The following is a 15830-nucleotide window of genomic DNA, read 5'->3' on the forward strand; positions in this document are numbered from 1 at the left end:
GTCACATCATAGTGACAGTTTCAACAAATATAAAATTATCTATATATATTTTAGAAAAGTTACATACTGCAGCTTTAAATGTGATATGTGTCCATACTTTTTAACAGTCGTTTGTGCCATAGACATAATATAATCTTATATTATGTCTATGGTTCGTGCTACCAGCAGCCTTCAACGGCACCGAGTACATGCTACTGTTTGCATCCGGGATATTTCACGCATGCGCACAACGACGGTTCTGTTATTGCCATCCAGGGAAATTCACTCCGTTGAACCCATAGACATGAACATATGATGTATATGATGTCTATGGTTGAACCATTCACTCCGATGGTTCAACGAAAACCCTCAAAGTTGTTGTACTTTATTGACCTCAGTATTGGGAAATCGTAATTGCAATGAAACTGGAATCGAGTAAATCATGGTTTATTACTTTACTATTATTTTTGTTATTTTATTGCCAAATCCTGCTTTATTTCTTATGTTATTTCATACCAATTTCTGTCTGTGATTCCATCTGTGAAAAACTTTGCTTTGGTCAGTTGAAGTTGTTAATATGCCATTTCTATCTACTTATCTAAATTCTTTATTTCAGGTTTTTATCCTAAGTTTCAGTACAAAAGTGACAGCCTAAAAATGTCATTGCAATGAACAAACTGTTATTTGGAATGAAATGCTAAACTTTTAACATAATTAACAGATTTCTGTCTGAAATATAATTGTTTTATGACTAATTTTATTAATTTGTTATATGTTGGGTTACTGTGTCAATGTATATTTAAAGATAAAAACAAAAATCTCAAAAACACCCACACAGCACCTTTAAGACCCGCAAAATAAAACATTGAAGAACTCCTTGTTTAAATGATCTATTTTTCCTTTTTAATCAAATTTAATTTTTAAAAATTAACATTAAATAATTGCTTTTATGTACCAAAGAAATCCCCCTAAAATTAAACAAAACTTCAGTGTTTTGGGTAGAAGCTTAAACAAGATATTTGCTGAAAGAACAAAGGTTCCTCTGAAATTCAATAATATCAAAAATATCTCCACATCAGGAATTCTTGACATTTGAACCAATAATTAATGTGCTGGAACTTTCAGATCCCAGAAAGATTGAAAAAACTTGTGAAATATGGAGGATACCATCTGCACAACGTGTCTTAGAGCCAAACCGCTTCCAGAAGAGTTAATAATGGACAATAGCGTCAAAGAGGCTGAAAATACAAACCCTACAGAGGCAGAACAATTACCTTCTTTGCTCTTCAGCACCAATAAATTACAGTCATAAATATTTTCAGAAGCAGAGTTGATGTTTTTGTTGCAGACAAAACAAATCAGGTAACTCTTTGTTAACATAAAACTTTTATTAATCAGGTTTTAAGTGAATGTAGTACATGTATAAAGTCAAAATAAACAAATACAGGAAACTATTGCAGGCTTTTATTTCCTTTTCCCCGCTGTGGCCTCGGCTGCGGCAGCTGCAGCTGCTGCGGCAGCATCCGCCTTCAGCTTCTCCTCTCTCTGCTCCAGGAAGACTTTGTACTCATCTGCTGAAAGACTGGACAGGAAATAAAACAAAATTATCTCAAGGAAACACAGATTTACCACAACTTACCCCCATAAGTGTGAGCAATAAAAAGCTGTCGCCCGGTGGTTTAATCTTAATAAAACTGGACGATCAGACAGCGAACAAATGCTTTACTGCAGCAGCGCTGAACCAACCACCTTCAGATGAATCCACCATTAATGAGGCAACGATAGCAATTTATCCTCTGAGGTTACAAGCAATAAATCATAATGTGTTGCAGCTATCAGACGTTAGGTTTGACGGGTTTCAACAGATCCTTTGATAAGCATTTCATTAAGGAAGCAAAAGCAGAATGTCTCTGAATAATGAGAAAGAGTAAAATAAACAGAGCAGAGCGTTTGTCATGAATGATAAGTATCTGTCTATATGAAAGGTAAAATGGTGCAGAGGAAGTTTGCTTACAAGCAATACTCTGGAAAAATAACCAATTTGATCAATTGACTTTGATTTAGTTTCTAGGGCAAATTTCTTAGTACACTTAAAATAAGACAAAACTAACTAATAATTGTATTTATGTTATTTACTAAGGTGATTAGTGGTTGGTTGAATAATTTATTTTCTTTTTATAACATTTGACTGAAAGAAAGAGTCTGATCAATTAACTCATTATCATATATTGAACTTAAAACGACCTTTAACCTCAAACAACATGAACCTCGATTTTAAGACTTAGTCAGATAATCAAGTGTATGTCCACAGGTATATGATGTCCATTATTTTCTACAAAATCAAAATGCAAACATGTGACAAATAAAACAATTTATACTTTTGTTGCTCGGTGAGGAAATTAGCTATATTGCAGATCAATAATTTGTAGACAAATTAAGGAAATTTCAGATCATTAATGGCTGAATGAATGCATAATGAAGTCATAGTTGTGACTTAAAACTCAAGAACGTCTCCATTTCAAATTACAAATCCTCCCTTTTCACATTGAGAAACTTTCAATGTTGTAAAAACCTGCTTTGCTGCACATGTTTTTCTTTTTTATTAATCTTAAATGCAAACAGCAAAAAAAAATCGGTATTAATAGTTTTGCGGTTTCTCTGCTGACCTCTAGTGGACATTTGAGGGCATAGCAACATAATCCGAGAATTGGTGCTCAGATTAGATTCTGATCTTACTCGTTGACAACTTGGATTCCCAGGGAGCGGGCTGAGCCGATGATGGTTTTGACAACCGTCTCAAGGGAGGTGTCCCTTATCTTGAAGCACTCGTCTTGACCTTTGACCTTTGCGATCTCGTACACGGCTTTCACCGACACCATCCCCGCCGTCTCGTGGCCTTTACAGTTACAAGAAGAATAAGAGAAAGCAATTTTCAGCTTGTGCAAGTCAGAGAAAGTTTTAGGGCAGCAAATAATGTTTATTTTAGGAATCAATTAATTGATTATGCTGATGATTAATCAATTAATCTGATAAAGAAAAATTGAACTTATTGCAAACACTTGAGCAGTATTTTTATACAATATTAAAAATATATTAAAAGATGCAAATATCAAATCATTTTATTAAGAGAATGCCAATTTTATTTCCTAAAATCAGCAACATAGCATTTCTTTAGTGAATACTTGATCGTTTGTAGCAAATAATGCATCTACAGCTAAAATAATTCTTCAAATTTCTTTTAAATTTCTTCACATGAAGAAAACTCAACCTTTCTGCTTGACCTACCAGATCAGGGCTGAGCTGATTATTAGATTTTTGTGATTTACTGATTAATAATTGAATAACAAAAGGTCCTTAGAAAGAGATATTTTTACAGAATTTGAATCAGATGAAGATAAATCTGCCACTTGGTGTTTTTTTCTTCTTCTTTTTTTTTTACCTTAAAGGCAGAAAGCATAAATATGTTTGTACAGTTTTTGGCTTATTTGTAGCTCTGAGTGAGTTGCTCTTTCAGCAAATTGCCTTTTTTCAGTCTGTATACTCCAGGTTACGATTTAATTGATGATTGTTTCAACAAACGATTAATCACAATTAATCGTTTCGTTCCTACAATGTTTGCAGGAGTAAACAGAGTGAGTAGGAGGTGGATGTGAGAACAGACGCAGCTCTGGTGTTTGGCAACAAGGCTGAGGATTGCTTGGAGCAAAAAGGTGGAAATCCAGGAAAAATCTTCTTCCTGTGTGAGCTGCAGTGCTCCCTCTTGTCATGAATAAAATATCTCAACACTGACTACATGGAGCGACGCCTGCCACAGCCAGGTTAGAGGACACAATGCTCTCACCTGTCTTTCTGGCGCCTTTAGCGATTCCTGCTGCCTGTTTGAGGAAGTAAGAGACGGTGGGCTGGCCGATCTTCAGATCATACGTTCTGTCAGGCTGCAGAAACACAGAGCAACAATTTATCATAAAAAATCTCAACTCATCATTTCATCACAATTTTTACATTTCCACATATCAGAACCACAAACTTAATTCTATGTCAATGGAATCTTGCAGAAAGTTTACAAATACTGTTGGGATCGATCCAAATGGAAACATGTCAGACAATGTGGACAAGCTGCCTCCAATCTGATACAGTTCACTACCTATTGAACACAAAGAGTGCATACAACATGACCTGAAATCAATGAACCCATACTATCAATATTTAAATGGATTTTTAAGGATGTACAAACTCTTCATGTGAATAACGAGACTGGCAGAGGAAGTACATGTAGTAACAAACACGTAGCCTACATGTCCGTGTTAGCTGGCAGATAAAAGCAACATTAGCTAAGCTAATTTTGCTAGTTCGGCAGTAAGTACTACAGTAAATATCACTGATATTTACCTTAGTATTACACAGAGGTGGATAGAGTACTCAAAAACTGTGACTGAGTACTAACTGTAATGTACTTATACTGTTTATAAGTTAGATAGGAACGAGGCGAGAGCTAGTTCTAAGCTTGGGGCCTCTTTAATGTTGCCGTAGCAACTCCATAGCAACCGCCTGCCAGAGCGGCTGTCAGTTACAGAGTTCATGAAGTGTGAAGTCACATTTGCTACAATATGGAAACTTCTAGTTTGTTTACTGTCTTTTCCTCTGGTCAGTCACATACTTTCTTTTTTGTTTTTGATGAGTTCAAAAACTCATCAATCGCCCCGTAGGGGCAGAACTTCGACTCGCAGGAAATTTACTGTTTTTGATTGTTGATTCAATGTTGCATAACTCTGTGCTTTTGTGTTTAATGATGTAAAGCACTTTCAAATGCCTTGCTGCTGAAATGTGCTGTATATATATATAAAATTTGATTGATTGATTGATTGATTGATACTTTAAACAGAATTTTTACACTGTTTGAATAGTAAAAAAGCTTCTGAATTGAACAGTGACCCTAGAAATCGGAATCGAACCGAACCACTACACACTGAAATTGTCCAGCGATAAACGATAATATTGTTTTGTAATGGCTTAGTGAATTCAAGTGGGGAAGAAAATAAGTGGAGACTAATTTATGGACAGTTTTATTTCTAGTGTAATAATTTGAGCATAGCCTCTGCTCAGTAACTCTTTAAGACTGCCAGAGTGAAGGCAAGAATACCAAACAGCAGAAGAAAAGAGCCAAACAAGAGACCAGCCGGAGCGATCTGGAGCCCAGAACATACACATGGTTTTATCTGCGGGGGCAAAGTGTCCTTGACTGTTTTTACAGGATGTGGTGAAGAAGAAGAAAAATCCTCAGGCCTTATTTTTACCTTGACAGGAACATTGATTTACAACCTGAACTTTAAAATGTGAGTCTGAAAATTGGTCTGTCTGTTGACAGTTTTTCTGTTTCAACTGAATCTGTTTTAAACAATTGTTGAAAATTGACACAATTCTGAGGCCAAAAACACATTTTTAGTGTTCTATGGTTTTTTTAAAATTTATTTTAAGAACTTTTTCATCAGTTTGTTATATTGTATTTTCTTCATATATTTGCATTTAAATAAAATATCTTATATTACCTTTCTGTGTTTTATAGAAATATATTTATAAATACATAATTTTTTATTTTTAAATTGTACTTTTTTTATAAAGATTAATGTTTTTTGTAAGACTTTCTGTCTTTCTATTCTGTTTTGAGAAAACTAAATTACAATTTTCTTGTTTTTAGTTTTTTTGCTTAACTAGTATTTCATGTTTTTAAAATATGTTTTAATATATATACAATTTTTTTCTTTAAACAAACAAACAATAAACCAAATGATCTTTGGATATTTTTTTTAATTATCTTTACATTTTTTTATTTTCAAAAGTTATAAAATTTTCTGTGAAACATGTTTTTTTGTTTTGTTTTGTCTTTTAAGTGTACATATCTATAAATCCTCACTTTTAATTACTTTTTCCATATTTTCTGGTGCAATGACATTTCTTAATTAAACTACAACAGTTGCTTATCTAAGGTCATTGCTACTTTTTTTTCTTTTAACCCCTTTGCAGTGTACGCTCCAGATTACCAAAACCTGGTCACTAATTTCCTCTTAATTTCAATGTAAACACCAAAGGGTGCACTTAGTTTTTCACATGACTGCGTCTGTATTAAAGGATCTGCAGAGATGCTGGTTTCCATTCAAACCCTGGATGATTTGCCAAGATTTAAAAGATTTAAAATGCTATGTTTGCTCCTCTTTAGATTATTTTGGTCTCACATGAATCCTCAGAAGAACAGTTTGTTTTTATTCACATCTTTGCTGGGTCTCTTTACAGCAGGGAAAGCTTTTAAGACAGAAACAAACCATTGAGTTTGGACCTTGTTATGTGTGAATAATCGCCACTAAAAGCGTCTTTTACACTCATTTCGTCCCCCGGTAATTTGATAAGACATCCCAGCTAACTCTGAAGACGACAGAAAACCCCCACATCCTCATAAAATGATAATAAACTCACTGGCTGTATTTCTATTTTCCTCTTTGCTCTCCTGCTCTCCTTGCTGCCCTCAGGAGCAGAGTAAAAATAATCTCATCAGCCTCACTGAGTTATTCTGACCCCTTTTTCTCTGCCACCTCGCTGTAAAAACAAAAACCGACGCACTGATCCAATCAATAAATCATCTGGTGAAAAGTTTGCTTTGGATCAATTTTTATCTGTCTTACATAAAACAGCAAACAGGCGACCGTGGGCTGGACTGAGGCGACCCGACGGAGCTGGTGATTTGTCATCAGCATCGAGTTATCTACCAGCAGTGACCTTTCAGCAGAGGAAACTGAATTTTTCTCCATCTAGGGAGAAGCCGTTGCTTGTTATTGCTTGTTTTTCAACAATTTTTTCAACAATTTTTATAAAATAAAGCAAACATGTTCACCGGGGGTTTTATGACGAGGGGGCAAAAATAAATAAAAGAATAACAGCAGCTTCGGCATGGGAGTTTTTAAAACGTCTTTAAAAAACAATTGTGAGAAATACTCCTGAGTATCTTAGCAACTAGGACAGTGCAGCAAAGGAGATAAAAATATCTGCCTAGTTTTGTCCAAACATTATACTTTCTATAACATCACGCGTTTCAGCTATTACTAAAATAAAACTAGCTGTTTTAATCAGACTAAAATCGGTTTGCTTTGTTTGTTGGCTGAAATGTTCTAATAAACACTGTATTAATGTAAATCAAGACACTATTTAATATTAGACTAATAAGGGTTACTTATTATGCTTCCTTGAGCAGATTAGGAAAGATCTGCGGTCTATACAAAACATCACATTACATTTTGTGTGTACAGATAATAGATAATGAGATTTTAGTCTCTTTATGGCGTCTTGTCACTTTAAATCAAAATAAGCTTCTGCTGGCAAGACCCCCAGTGGGTTGCTAGGAGACAAGTGGAGCTCTGCTGGGGTTGCTAGGTAACCGTCTGGGCAGTGCCTGCTTCCGGAGGTTTTTGAAACAACTCATCTTTGAGACACTAGAAGATGTATTTTAATTCATTTTTCAAGCATTTGGGCTGTTTTCAGGAGCAGCAGAAACCCAAATGGGAGTAAAAAAAACATTCAAAATGTGGATTTGTTCCCTTTAATATTACATACATATGAACATCATATATTCCTGGTTTGTATCACCCTGCATAATGTATTGCAGATATGGCTGGAATTGTGCTTCTCTTTGCTTTAGAAAACCATTAACTGTTTGGTTTTTGTTTTTGTTTTCCATAGAAAGTGAACCTGACTCAGCCCTCAAATGTCTTAAGAGCAGATGAACTGTATCTGAATGTCATATCTCTAAGAAATACTTCTGGTACAGAATCTAAAGGTGCAGTATGTAACTTTTATTTTAAAAGATATGTCCTTTACATATTTCTTAAAACTGTCACCATTTTGTGACAGTGTGAGACAGATACTCTGTGAAAAGATCAATCTCTTCCTCCTATTTCCTGACCTATTATTACCGTCTGAAGAAATGTAGTCAAAAACAACTAATCAGAGCCAGGAGGAGGGTCTTAGCGCTGCCAATCAACCTTATGTGCTCACTGCTAAATGTGGTAATGGTGGTAACAACTTACCGTTACAGGAAAACCATTTATCCACTGGCACTGGTGGCTTTAGAATAGCCACCAGCGCCACACGGAGGGTGATTGACAACACTAAGACCCACCTCCCAGTTCTGATTGGTTGTTTGTAGTTTGCATTGGGAGAAGGCAGAGGAGATACATTTTTTTCCACATATTTTCTGTCTCTTACCAAACTGTTATGACATGGTAAGTTTCAACAAATATGTAAAATGATATTTTTCACAAAAGTTGCATACTGCAGCTTTATTCATCATCCTTCAGTAGATGCTTCCTTATACGCAGCTTTCAGATGAATTGAAATTACCTTGATGGAGCTTTAATATTTTCTGTTCTGCTTCTGTATGGTCGGCTTAAAGAGTGAAAAAAACAAAGTCCAGAGAAAACTTTCAAAGCACCTGTAAATAAGCCAGGGGAAGTATTGATTAAGAAGCAATAACCAGAAAGTCTGCCTCGTTCAAAGGAAAACATATTAGCATTATTTTTGCTCGCTACTTAAAAAGTAAACATTAGCTTCTCATGCAGAGGTATCCATTTACTGCTATGTTTACCATCACCACTCCAGGTGATATTTATCTGTTAACCTTGTTCATATTTGCGTCTGTGATGAACTCTGCCGCCTGTTGACTGATGACTACTCTGACATCTTCATCAGTCTCACAGCAACAAGCGTCTTTAAACTCAAATGTACCTTGAACTTCTCAGTCTTTATCAAACTGGTGAAGAGCGACTGCTGAACAAACCGTCTCCAGACTGAGAGAAGGACAATGCAGCTCCCTCTGTTGGCACAGCCGCAGTTAATTCAATATTTATTTATGCGCTGTGATGTGTCATAGTGATCCTTTATTGCCAGCTGAAACGGTGGAGCGCAGCATACAGATGAGCAGCTCAAATTCAGCCTGAAGGGTAAAAATCACAGGAAAGTGTGTAATGTATCAAAAAAGTATTCACACCTCCAGGACTTAAACATTTTGTTACAGTAAAACCAAATATCATGTTATTTCTTTAAATTTCATCAGCAGGCGGAATGACCCGTGAACTTAGGGATTTGCTGAGTTGTATTTCCTCTGTACTTGTGCAGTTTGAAACGTGTCAATTTGTGAATCTGCTGAATGTTGAGGAACTAATTTATGCATTGTGAACCATTTTGTACATTTACAAATCTTGTTTGCTTTATGAATCTTTTTGACACTAATTTAGCTACATAGGATTAGAAGTAGAGATTTTAAACAAAACAGAAAAAAAAATCATAGAAAATACAAAACTGTTCTCAAGTCTCAAATCGCGAGTCTGAGTCGAATCTTAAGTTGCTTTAAATGCCACTTAACTGCAACTTGATTTCTGTTGTACAACGGCATATTAGGGTCAGGGAAATTATCTAATTAAATTTTTTTATATAATTTCTGCCAAAAAAATCTCTAGAAGAGAGAAGGAAATTTCTCCAAAAATTGAAAATTTGGGAGGCAAATTTAATCTTAGAAAATTTTGTGTGAAAACTTGGAAATTTAAAAAGTCAAGAATTTGCTAGAAAAAACTCAGAAAATTTCCATTTCCAGAATTTTTTTTCTAGCAAATTTTCAACTTTTCAAATTCAGAAATTTCTTGTTTTTTCTTGAAAATTTCTGAGATTAATCTGAAGATTTCTGAGTTTTTGGCAGAAATTTACTCCTCCTTTTTTGTATCTACGATGGCCCTAATGTGCTGTCATGCTGCTGCGCCCCACAGCTGCTTAAAAATAAAAAGATCAGAAAAGAGAAAAGTATAACAGCTCAAGTGGAAACTGAGGATGAAATAATAAAGGTCACATCACCAGTGTGGCAGCATTTTGGATATTTAAAATAAAAAACTAATCAATAATTATTAACATTGACTGAGAATAAACGTTTATATTGTGATGTGTTTTCAGCCATAAAAACCAACCCTCGAATATATTGCAAAAAATGCACAACTTATTTACAAGTTGTGCTACAACTTATTTACAAGTTGTAACACTTGTAAATAAGTGTTAATTATAATAATTATAATTATATAATTATAATTATAATGACCTAATTATAAAATTATGTCATTTTATAATTTCCTTTAGCCAAAAGCCACATTTTACACATTATCATTGGTTAAAATAATTAAAATCATGAATCCTTTTTATTGTAATTCATAACTGAGGCTCATTTTCATTTTATCTCTTAGATAAAACTCAACAAAACACGCTGAAAATGTGAGAAGTGGCATAAATACTTGCATAGCCATCTCCAGCTGTTGCCCTGTGGCTTCAGACTTCTTATTTAACGCACAGAAACGTTTGGCTCCATCTGCCCAAACTGCTCATTCGCCCTTTAAAGCGATCTGCTGGAAGCCGCCGATGCGCCGCAGCCGAAATGCAGCAGTAAAACGAACACATCTATAATAAACCCAGCATGCAGAGCAGCAACACCCACCAGCAGATGGCACTAATGCATAAGCCCCTGCTGTGCTGGCAGAGCTGTTGCTGGATATTGCGTCGGAGACTAAATTCATGCCTTTTAAAGGATTAGGCTCACCCCCCCTCTTTTCAGCACAAATCTCATTATAACTCACATTCAGCCGGCTGGGAGGACACAACTCCTGATTTGAAACAACACACAAAGTGAGGAGGAGGTACGACGAGTCAAAACAATATCTGCTGGAGTAAAATACAAACTAACACCCATTTTCTGAGTAAGTCGCGTCTCCTCCGTGTGTTTAATGCCACTTGACTCCAAGCTCCTCTGGGAATTGTTGCTTCATTAATGAATGCAAATAGAAAGGCTTAGTTCAGTGGTGGAGTATGAATAATGGAGGCGCTCCAGTGATGCTATGCAGCTTGCAGTGGGATTAACCCCATTTGTGGGAGGGATGGGTGTTAAGAGAGGAGGGTCAGAGATGGGTTAAAGAGACACACCTTGACGTGGATCTTGATGGGAAGTGGGATGCCTTCCTTCAGCTCCTTGGTTTTCTCATTGAAGTCCTTGCAGAACTGCCCGATGGGGATCCCTTTCTGCATTTTATAGAAAAAAAAGAGAGATAAACATGAAAAAACGATGAACGGCTGCATTTAAAATGCATGAGCTCACAGATCATCCAGTTGAATATCCGTCAGAATACAGATGGCACAGCTGCTGTCAGTCAATCTGTCAAACGCCCGACTAAATCCACACTGGACCGAAACGATTAATCGGATTCACAGTGATTAATTGTCAACTAATGTAGTAAACGATTAATCATAAACTGGAGTATATAGACTGAAAAAGCAGCGTATTCACAGCAGTTATTCAGTCAAAACTGTACAAATATATTTAGATTTAAGATAAAAACACCTTTGCCTGTAAATATGTTTTACCCAAAACTCAAGTGGCACAGCTTTAGCTTCGCCTGTAGCTTCATTAAAAGGACTGCTGTATGATTGCACTTTGGGCAATAAAATGTTTCTTTTCTCATCTAAAAAAGGAACTGAATAATTTATTTGTTTGCATCCTTTAATTAATTTATAATACTGCATAGAAAAACCTAAGAAGTTTAATGAAAAATCAGTTCAATGTGCCAATTTTTTATTCAATTAATTGATTAATCGTCAGAATAATTAATAGAATAACTGATTACGTTAAGGTGTTTTCACACTTCATAGTCCAGTAAACAAAGATTGCAACATTTGCTACATTTTCAGCTGCTGCGGTTCGCTTTCTCACTGCACTGTCAAATGAACCAAACCTTTTGAAGAACCTGTTCGCCTCCTCACCTGTGGGGGCGCTGCAACAAAAACTACTCAAGGAAAAAACATGAAAACCTATAAACAAAAAGGAGTATCATCAGGTTTTTGCAGTTGTAGGATTTTTCTTTTGTGTTTGGTGAAAGACTACAAGCGGTTTCTCTCGCTAGCGCTAGACCCTCACGTTTGTTTTGGTTGTATTTACCCAGAATGCCTTGTGCTGTAGTCCACTTCCTGTTTCTGGAGCAGTCTCCGGTCTGCCTGTCATTCATATTATGCATTCGAACTGCACCAGAGTTCACTTTAATCAAACATAAACCGAGGTTTATAGGCAGATCAGAGTTCATTTTTTTAGTTTGATTCTGCGTTCACACCTCCCCAAACGAACTGGACTTTCTAGACAAACAAACTGGAATTCATTTAAAACCGACTAAGAGTGCATTCACAGCAGCCCTGTTTAGTTTCCTTTAATGAAACTCAGTCCGTTTGCCAAGGAAGTCCGGTTCATTTGGCGAGGTGTGAATGCGCAATCGGACTCTAATGTGAACCAAAAGGGCGAACTCTGTTTCACCCACAATCCTTGGTCCCGGTTGACGTGAACTCAACTGATATGCGGTTCAAATGCTCAGAGGTTTCTTCTGAGGATTTTGTGTGTTTCTTTCTTTCCTGGTGCAGCGCCACCACAGGTGAGGAGGGGAACAGGTTTTCCATTTAGTTTGGAAAACCTATTCAGCTGAAAACAGCGGAAACCCAACAGCTGAAAACGTCACAAATGTTGCAATTTTGATCCCCAATCGAACCAAGTCTACCGGACCATCAGTTGTGGGCATGCCCTGAAGTAATCCATTCATGTGAGCGGTCCAGGAAGTGAGTCCAGGCCGCGCTGTCACCGCAGCTATGACTGAATGCATGTTGGGGCCCGGAGCCAGAGCCACCCGGTGATGAACGAGCTTCCATTTTCCTGGCTCCTGCAAGGCCAACTGGAGCGAAAGCAAAATGGATGGGTGACATTAAGTCAACACCAGGCCAACGCTGCGTTTCTCTGCGCATCTGAAATCAGGGGAAAAGACTAATAAAGAATCAAATTAATGCAGCCGAATTTTAAGCTGACCTTCACCCGCCATCTTTCCCCAAAGGCAACACGCTGATTGAAGTGTTCATTTTGAACAAATGAGGGGGAGAAAAGGGGAAAAACGTTTTTTTTATACAGAGTTTAATGGAGTTGTGAGCCTCTGCTGCTCCACAACAGAGCAGAACCCGCTTTAATAATGACTCTGATGAAAAGTCAGTCACCCTGAGACATCCGTCAATGACAGGCTGGGTAAAGACATTTATACGAAGCTAACGGAGCGGCAACTTCTGCGAACATCATCTCTCCACTAAAGGTTCCAGGAAGCACCTGATGAATGCAAATCAGTCGCTGCATCTCTGTCACTTCATTAGCGCCTAAAATGCTCCGCGTTTCCCGCTCGCTTCTCTTTGCAAACACAACAAAGTAATGTTAAAATAACAAGCTGGTTGGATTTTTTATTTTTATTTTTTGGGGTATCCAGATTAGAAGATCATAAAGGAGGAACGAAACACACCCCCGTCCCTGGAGTCTTCAGGCTTTACCTTCCCTCCCCTTCCTACTAATTAATCGTAATCCCATGTGACAAGCTTCTCCCCCTTTCATAAAACAACACAGGAAAGGTAAACAAGGAGGGATGGAGCGGTACAGGAAAGTCTAATTAAATATGGATTAAAATAAAGGCTGTGATGTTGGGCATGAGTCAAAGCAAACCCTCGGGCTCTGCCTTGCACATTCAGCACCCGCTCCTTTCCCTCTGTTCAGCCCTGTCGGATAATGATCTCTCCAACAGACTCAGACAGGCTTTCATTCGCCACACAAAGCCATGAAAAAAGGCCAGGAGATAAAGCCTGACACCTCTAAAACGTGCTTAAGCGCGGACAGTAGTGGAGAGAGCGCTAAAGATAGAGAAGCACAGCGAAAATACATGAAAAGAAGCAAAGAGAGTCACGGACATGACCCACCAGAGAGAGATGATTAGAATGCAATAAGCTGATTTAGAAAAGTACAGATGCATCTGTCTGCGTCCATCTGTTCCTGCATTTAACATCTGTATCTCCTAGTTCTACAAGCAACTGGAGGCGGATCTTGGCCCGATTTAGATGACGTGACTCGAGGTTTCTCTTCACCACAAAGGATTTTATCTGGCGGAGTCTGAGCTCAGACTCAACACACACTGCAAAAAACACAAAATCTTAAGTATGTTTTTAGTTTACTGCAAAAACATTTCCAATAAGACAAAACTAATGACGAGCACATTTTCAGCAAAATATAGGAGCTTATTTTAGGTCAGTAATTCCTTAATATTGATGAAAAATAGCTAGTTCCATTCTCAGATTATTTCACTTATAACAAGACATTTTAATGTTTTTTTAAGTGAAATAATCTGCCAATGGAAAAAGTAAATTTCTTTCCAAACTGTTACCAGAAAGTTGGGAGGATTGTGAAAACGTCCTCATACAACGAAGACTTAAGAGTTTGATTTGCTAGAACAAAATGGCCAACCCAACTTTAAAATGGTTAGCTTCTTGAGCTAATCTGAAGGAAGATTTGAACTCCGCGACGCCGTAACTTTCTCCAGCTGAACAGAAACAAAACTGGAGTTATTATCTCTGATGCAAAGAGGAACAATCTAGAGTCAACGCACAGTTTCAGTCTGCAAAAACACAAAATCTAACCAAGTGTTTATGTCTAGTTTATGTTTCCTCGCCAAAAATATCAATACACTTGAATTAACACAAAACTAACTTAAACGTAACTTTTCAGCAAGATATAGGAACTTTCTTTAAGGACTTGTTTATAATTTCACTTGAAACAAGACATTTTTCATCAATATTAATGAATTATTGACTGAAAACAATATGAATAAACTTTATTCAAGTGTACTAAGATATTTGCAGTAGAAACTTGTCCACAATACTTTGTCAGATTTTGCTATTTTTGCAGTGTGGAGCTGGAAACTAGTGATCAGGCCTGAAATCTGCTTCTGAACCTTCAGAGACACATAAAGACAATTATAAAGTCGGTCTTCTATCACCTGAAAATTATTTTTAGGATTAGAGGAGTCACTTTTTCTCCCAGTGCTAACTAGAAGCAACCAATCAAAGCCAGGAGGCGGGTCTTAGCGCTGTCAATCACAATCTCGTGTAAAGTTGCTCCTCCTCCTTTCACTTTCTTCTTGCTCTTTGCTCCTCTGCTGCTAGCATAGGATGTTGTTAATGCTAAGGCTAGTTAGCATGACACGGTTTTAAAGTAACATTAAATTGGTTCTTGCATTAGCACATTTCGCAGGGCATACTATGAGGATGATTGTCAGAGCTAAATGTTTCTGAGCAGAATTCATTGTGATGTTTAATAAAAATTCTTTATTAGATCAGAAATTTCATAAATGGAAATTGAAACAAGAATTTAAATTATTTTAAAGGAAAATAAGTAGTTATTTTAACTTGATATTGTTAAAATAACAGAGAAATGTGAGGGCAGTTTCATTCAGTTTAAATTCCAAAGATAAGTTAAAACTCCCAATTTCAGATTAATGAGCTATCAGAACGTAAAAAAACCAAAACAAAATTAGACAACTTGGTTCTTGTTGTTAAATCGACCTCATGAACTTTAATTTTTGAGTTAAAACCGAAACACTTGTCTTGTTGACTTAAATTGCATTTTGAAGGCAGCAGATGAACCTTCATTTTCAAGTTAAATGTTTTACAGTGCGCCTCTAAACGCTGGTAGACGTCCGACCAACATCTAAGTTACACGGTTCAATAATTTACCTGCAGTAATCTCTGGGACTGAACCCGGTCTGTCCTGCAGTCTTTGAACTCAGCACGGAGTTTGGCATGTCATGAAAGCCTCGTTGATGGTTGGCTCCTCCAGCTCCACATGACATTTATCAGCAAGAAGAGAGCTGGAACGGCAACATCCATGCGCCGGCCAAATTGCTAACCCCGCTCACCGCATCTGAGCATCTAATCATCCA

General features: G+C 37.0%; 1 protein-coding gene across 2 annotated transcripts in view; it reads right to left on the reverse strand.

Moving 5' to 3' along the window:
- Positions 1-1428: 1428 nt before the first annotated feature.
- Positions 1429-15830, reverse strand: part of mrpl11 (mitochondrial ribosomal protein L11) — an 80167-nt gene continuing 65765 nt past the window's right edge. For both annotated transcript variants that reach the window (XM_007555083.2, XM_016672978.1), the window contains exons 3-6: positions 10978-11073; positions 3821-3914; positions 2716-2875; positions 1429-1561 (exon numbers count right to left, since the gene is read on the reverse strand). In XM_007555083.2, the coding sequence (XP_007555145.1) occupies positions 1444-1561; positions 2716-2875; positions 3821-3914; positions 10978-11073 (468 nt within the window). In that variant the 3' untranslated portion in view covers positions 1429-1443. The remainder of the gene's footprint in view (positions 1562-2715; positions 2876-3820; positions 3915-10977; positions 11074-15830) is intronic.

Source organism: Poecilia formosa, unplaced genomic scaffold (genome assembly GCF_000485575.1).
Source record: "Poecilia formosa unplaced genomic scaffold, Poecilia_formosa-5.1.2 Scaffold68, whole genome shotgun sequence".
Taxonomy (NCBI): Eukaryota; Metazoa; Chordata; class Actinopteri; order Cyprinodontiformes; family Poeciliidae; genus Poecilia; species Poecilia formosa.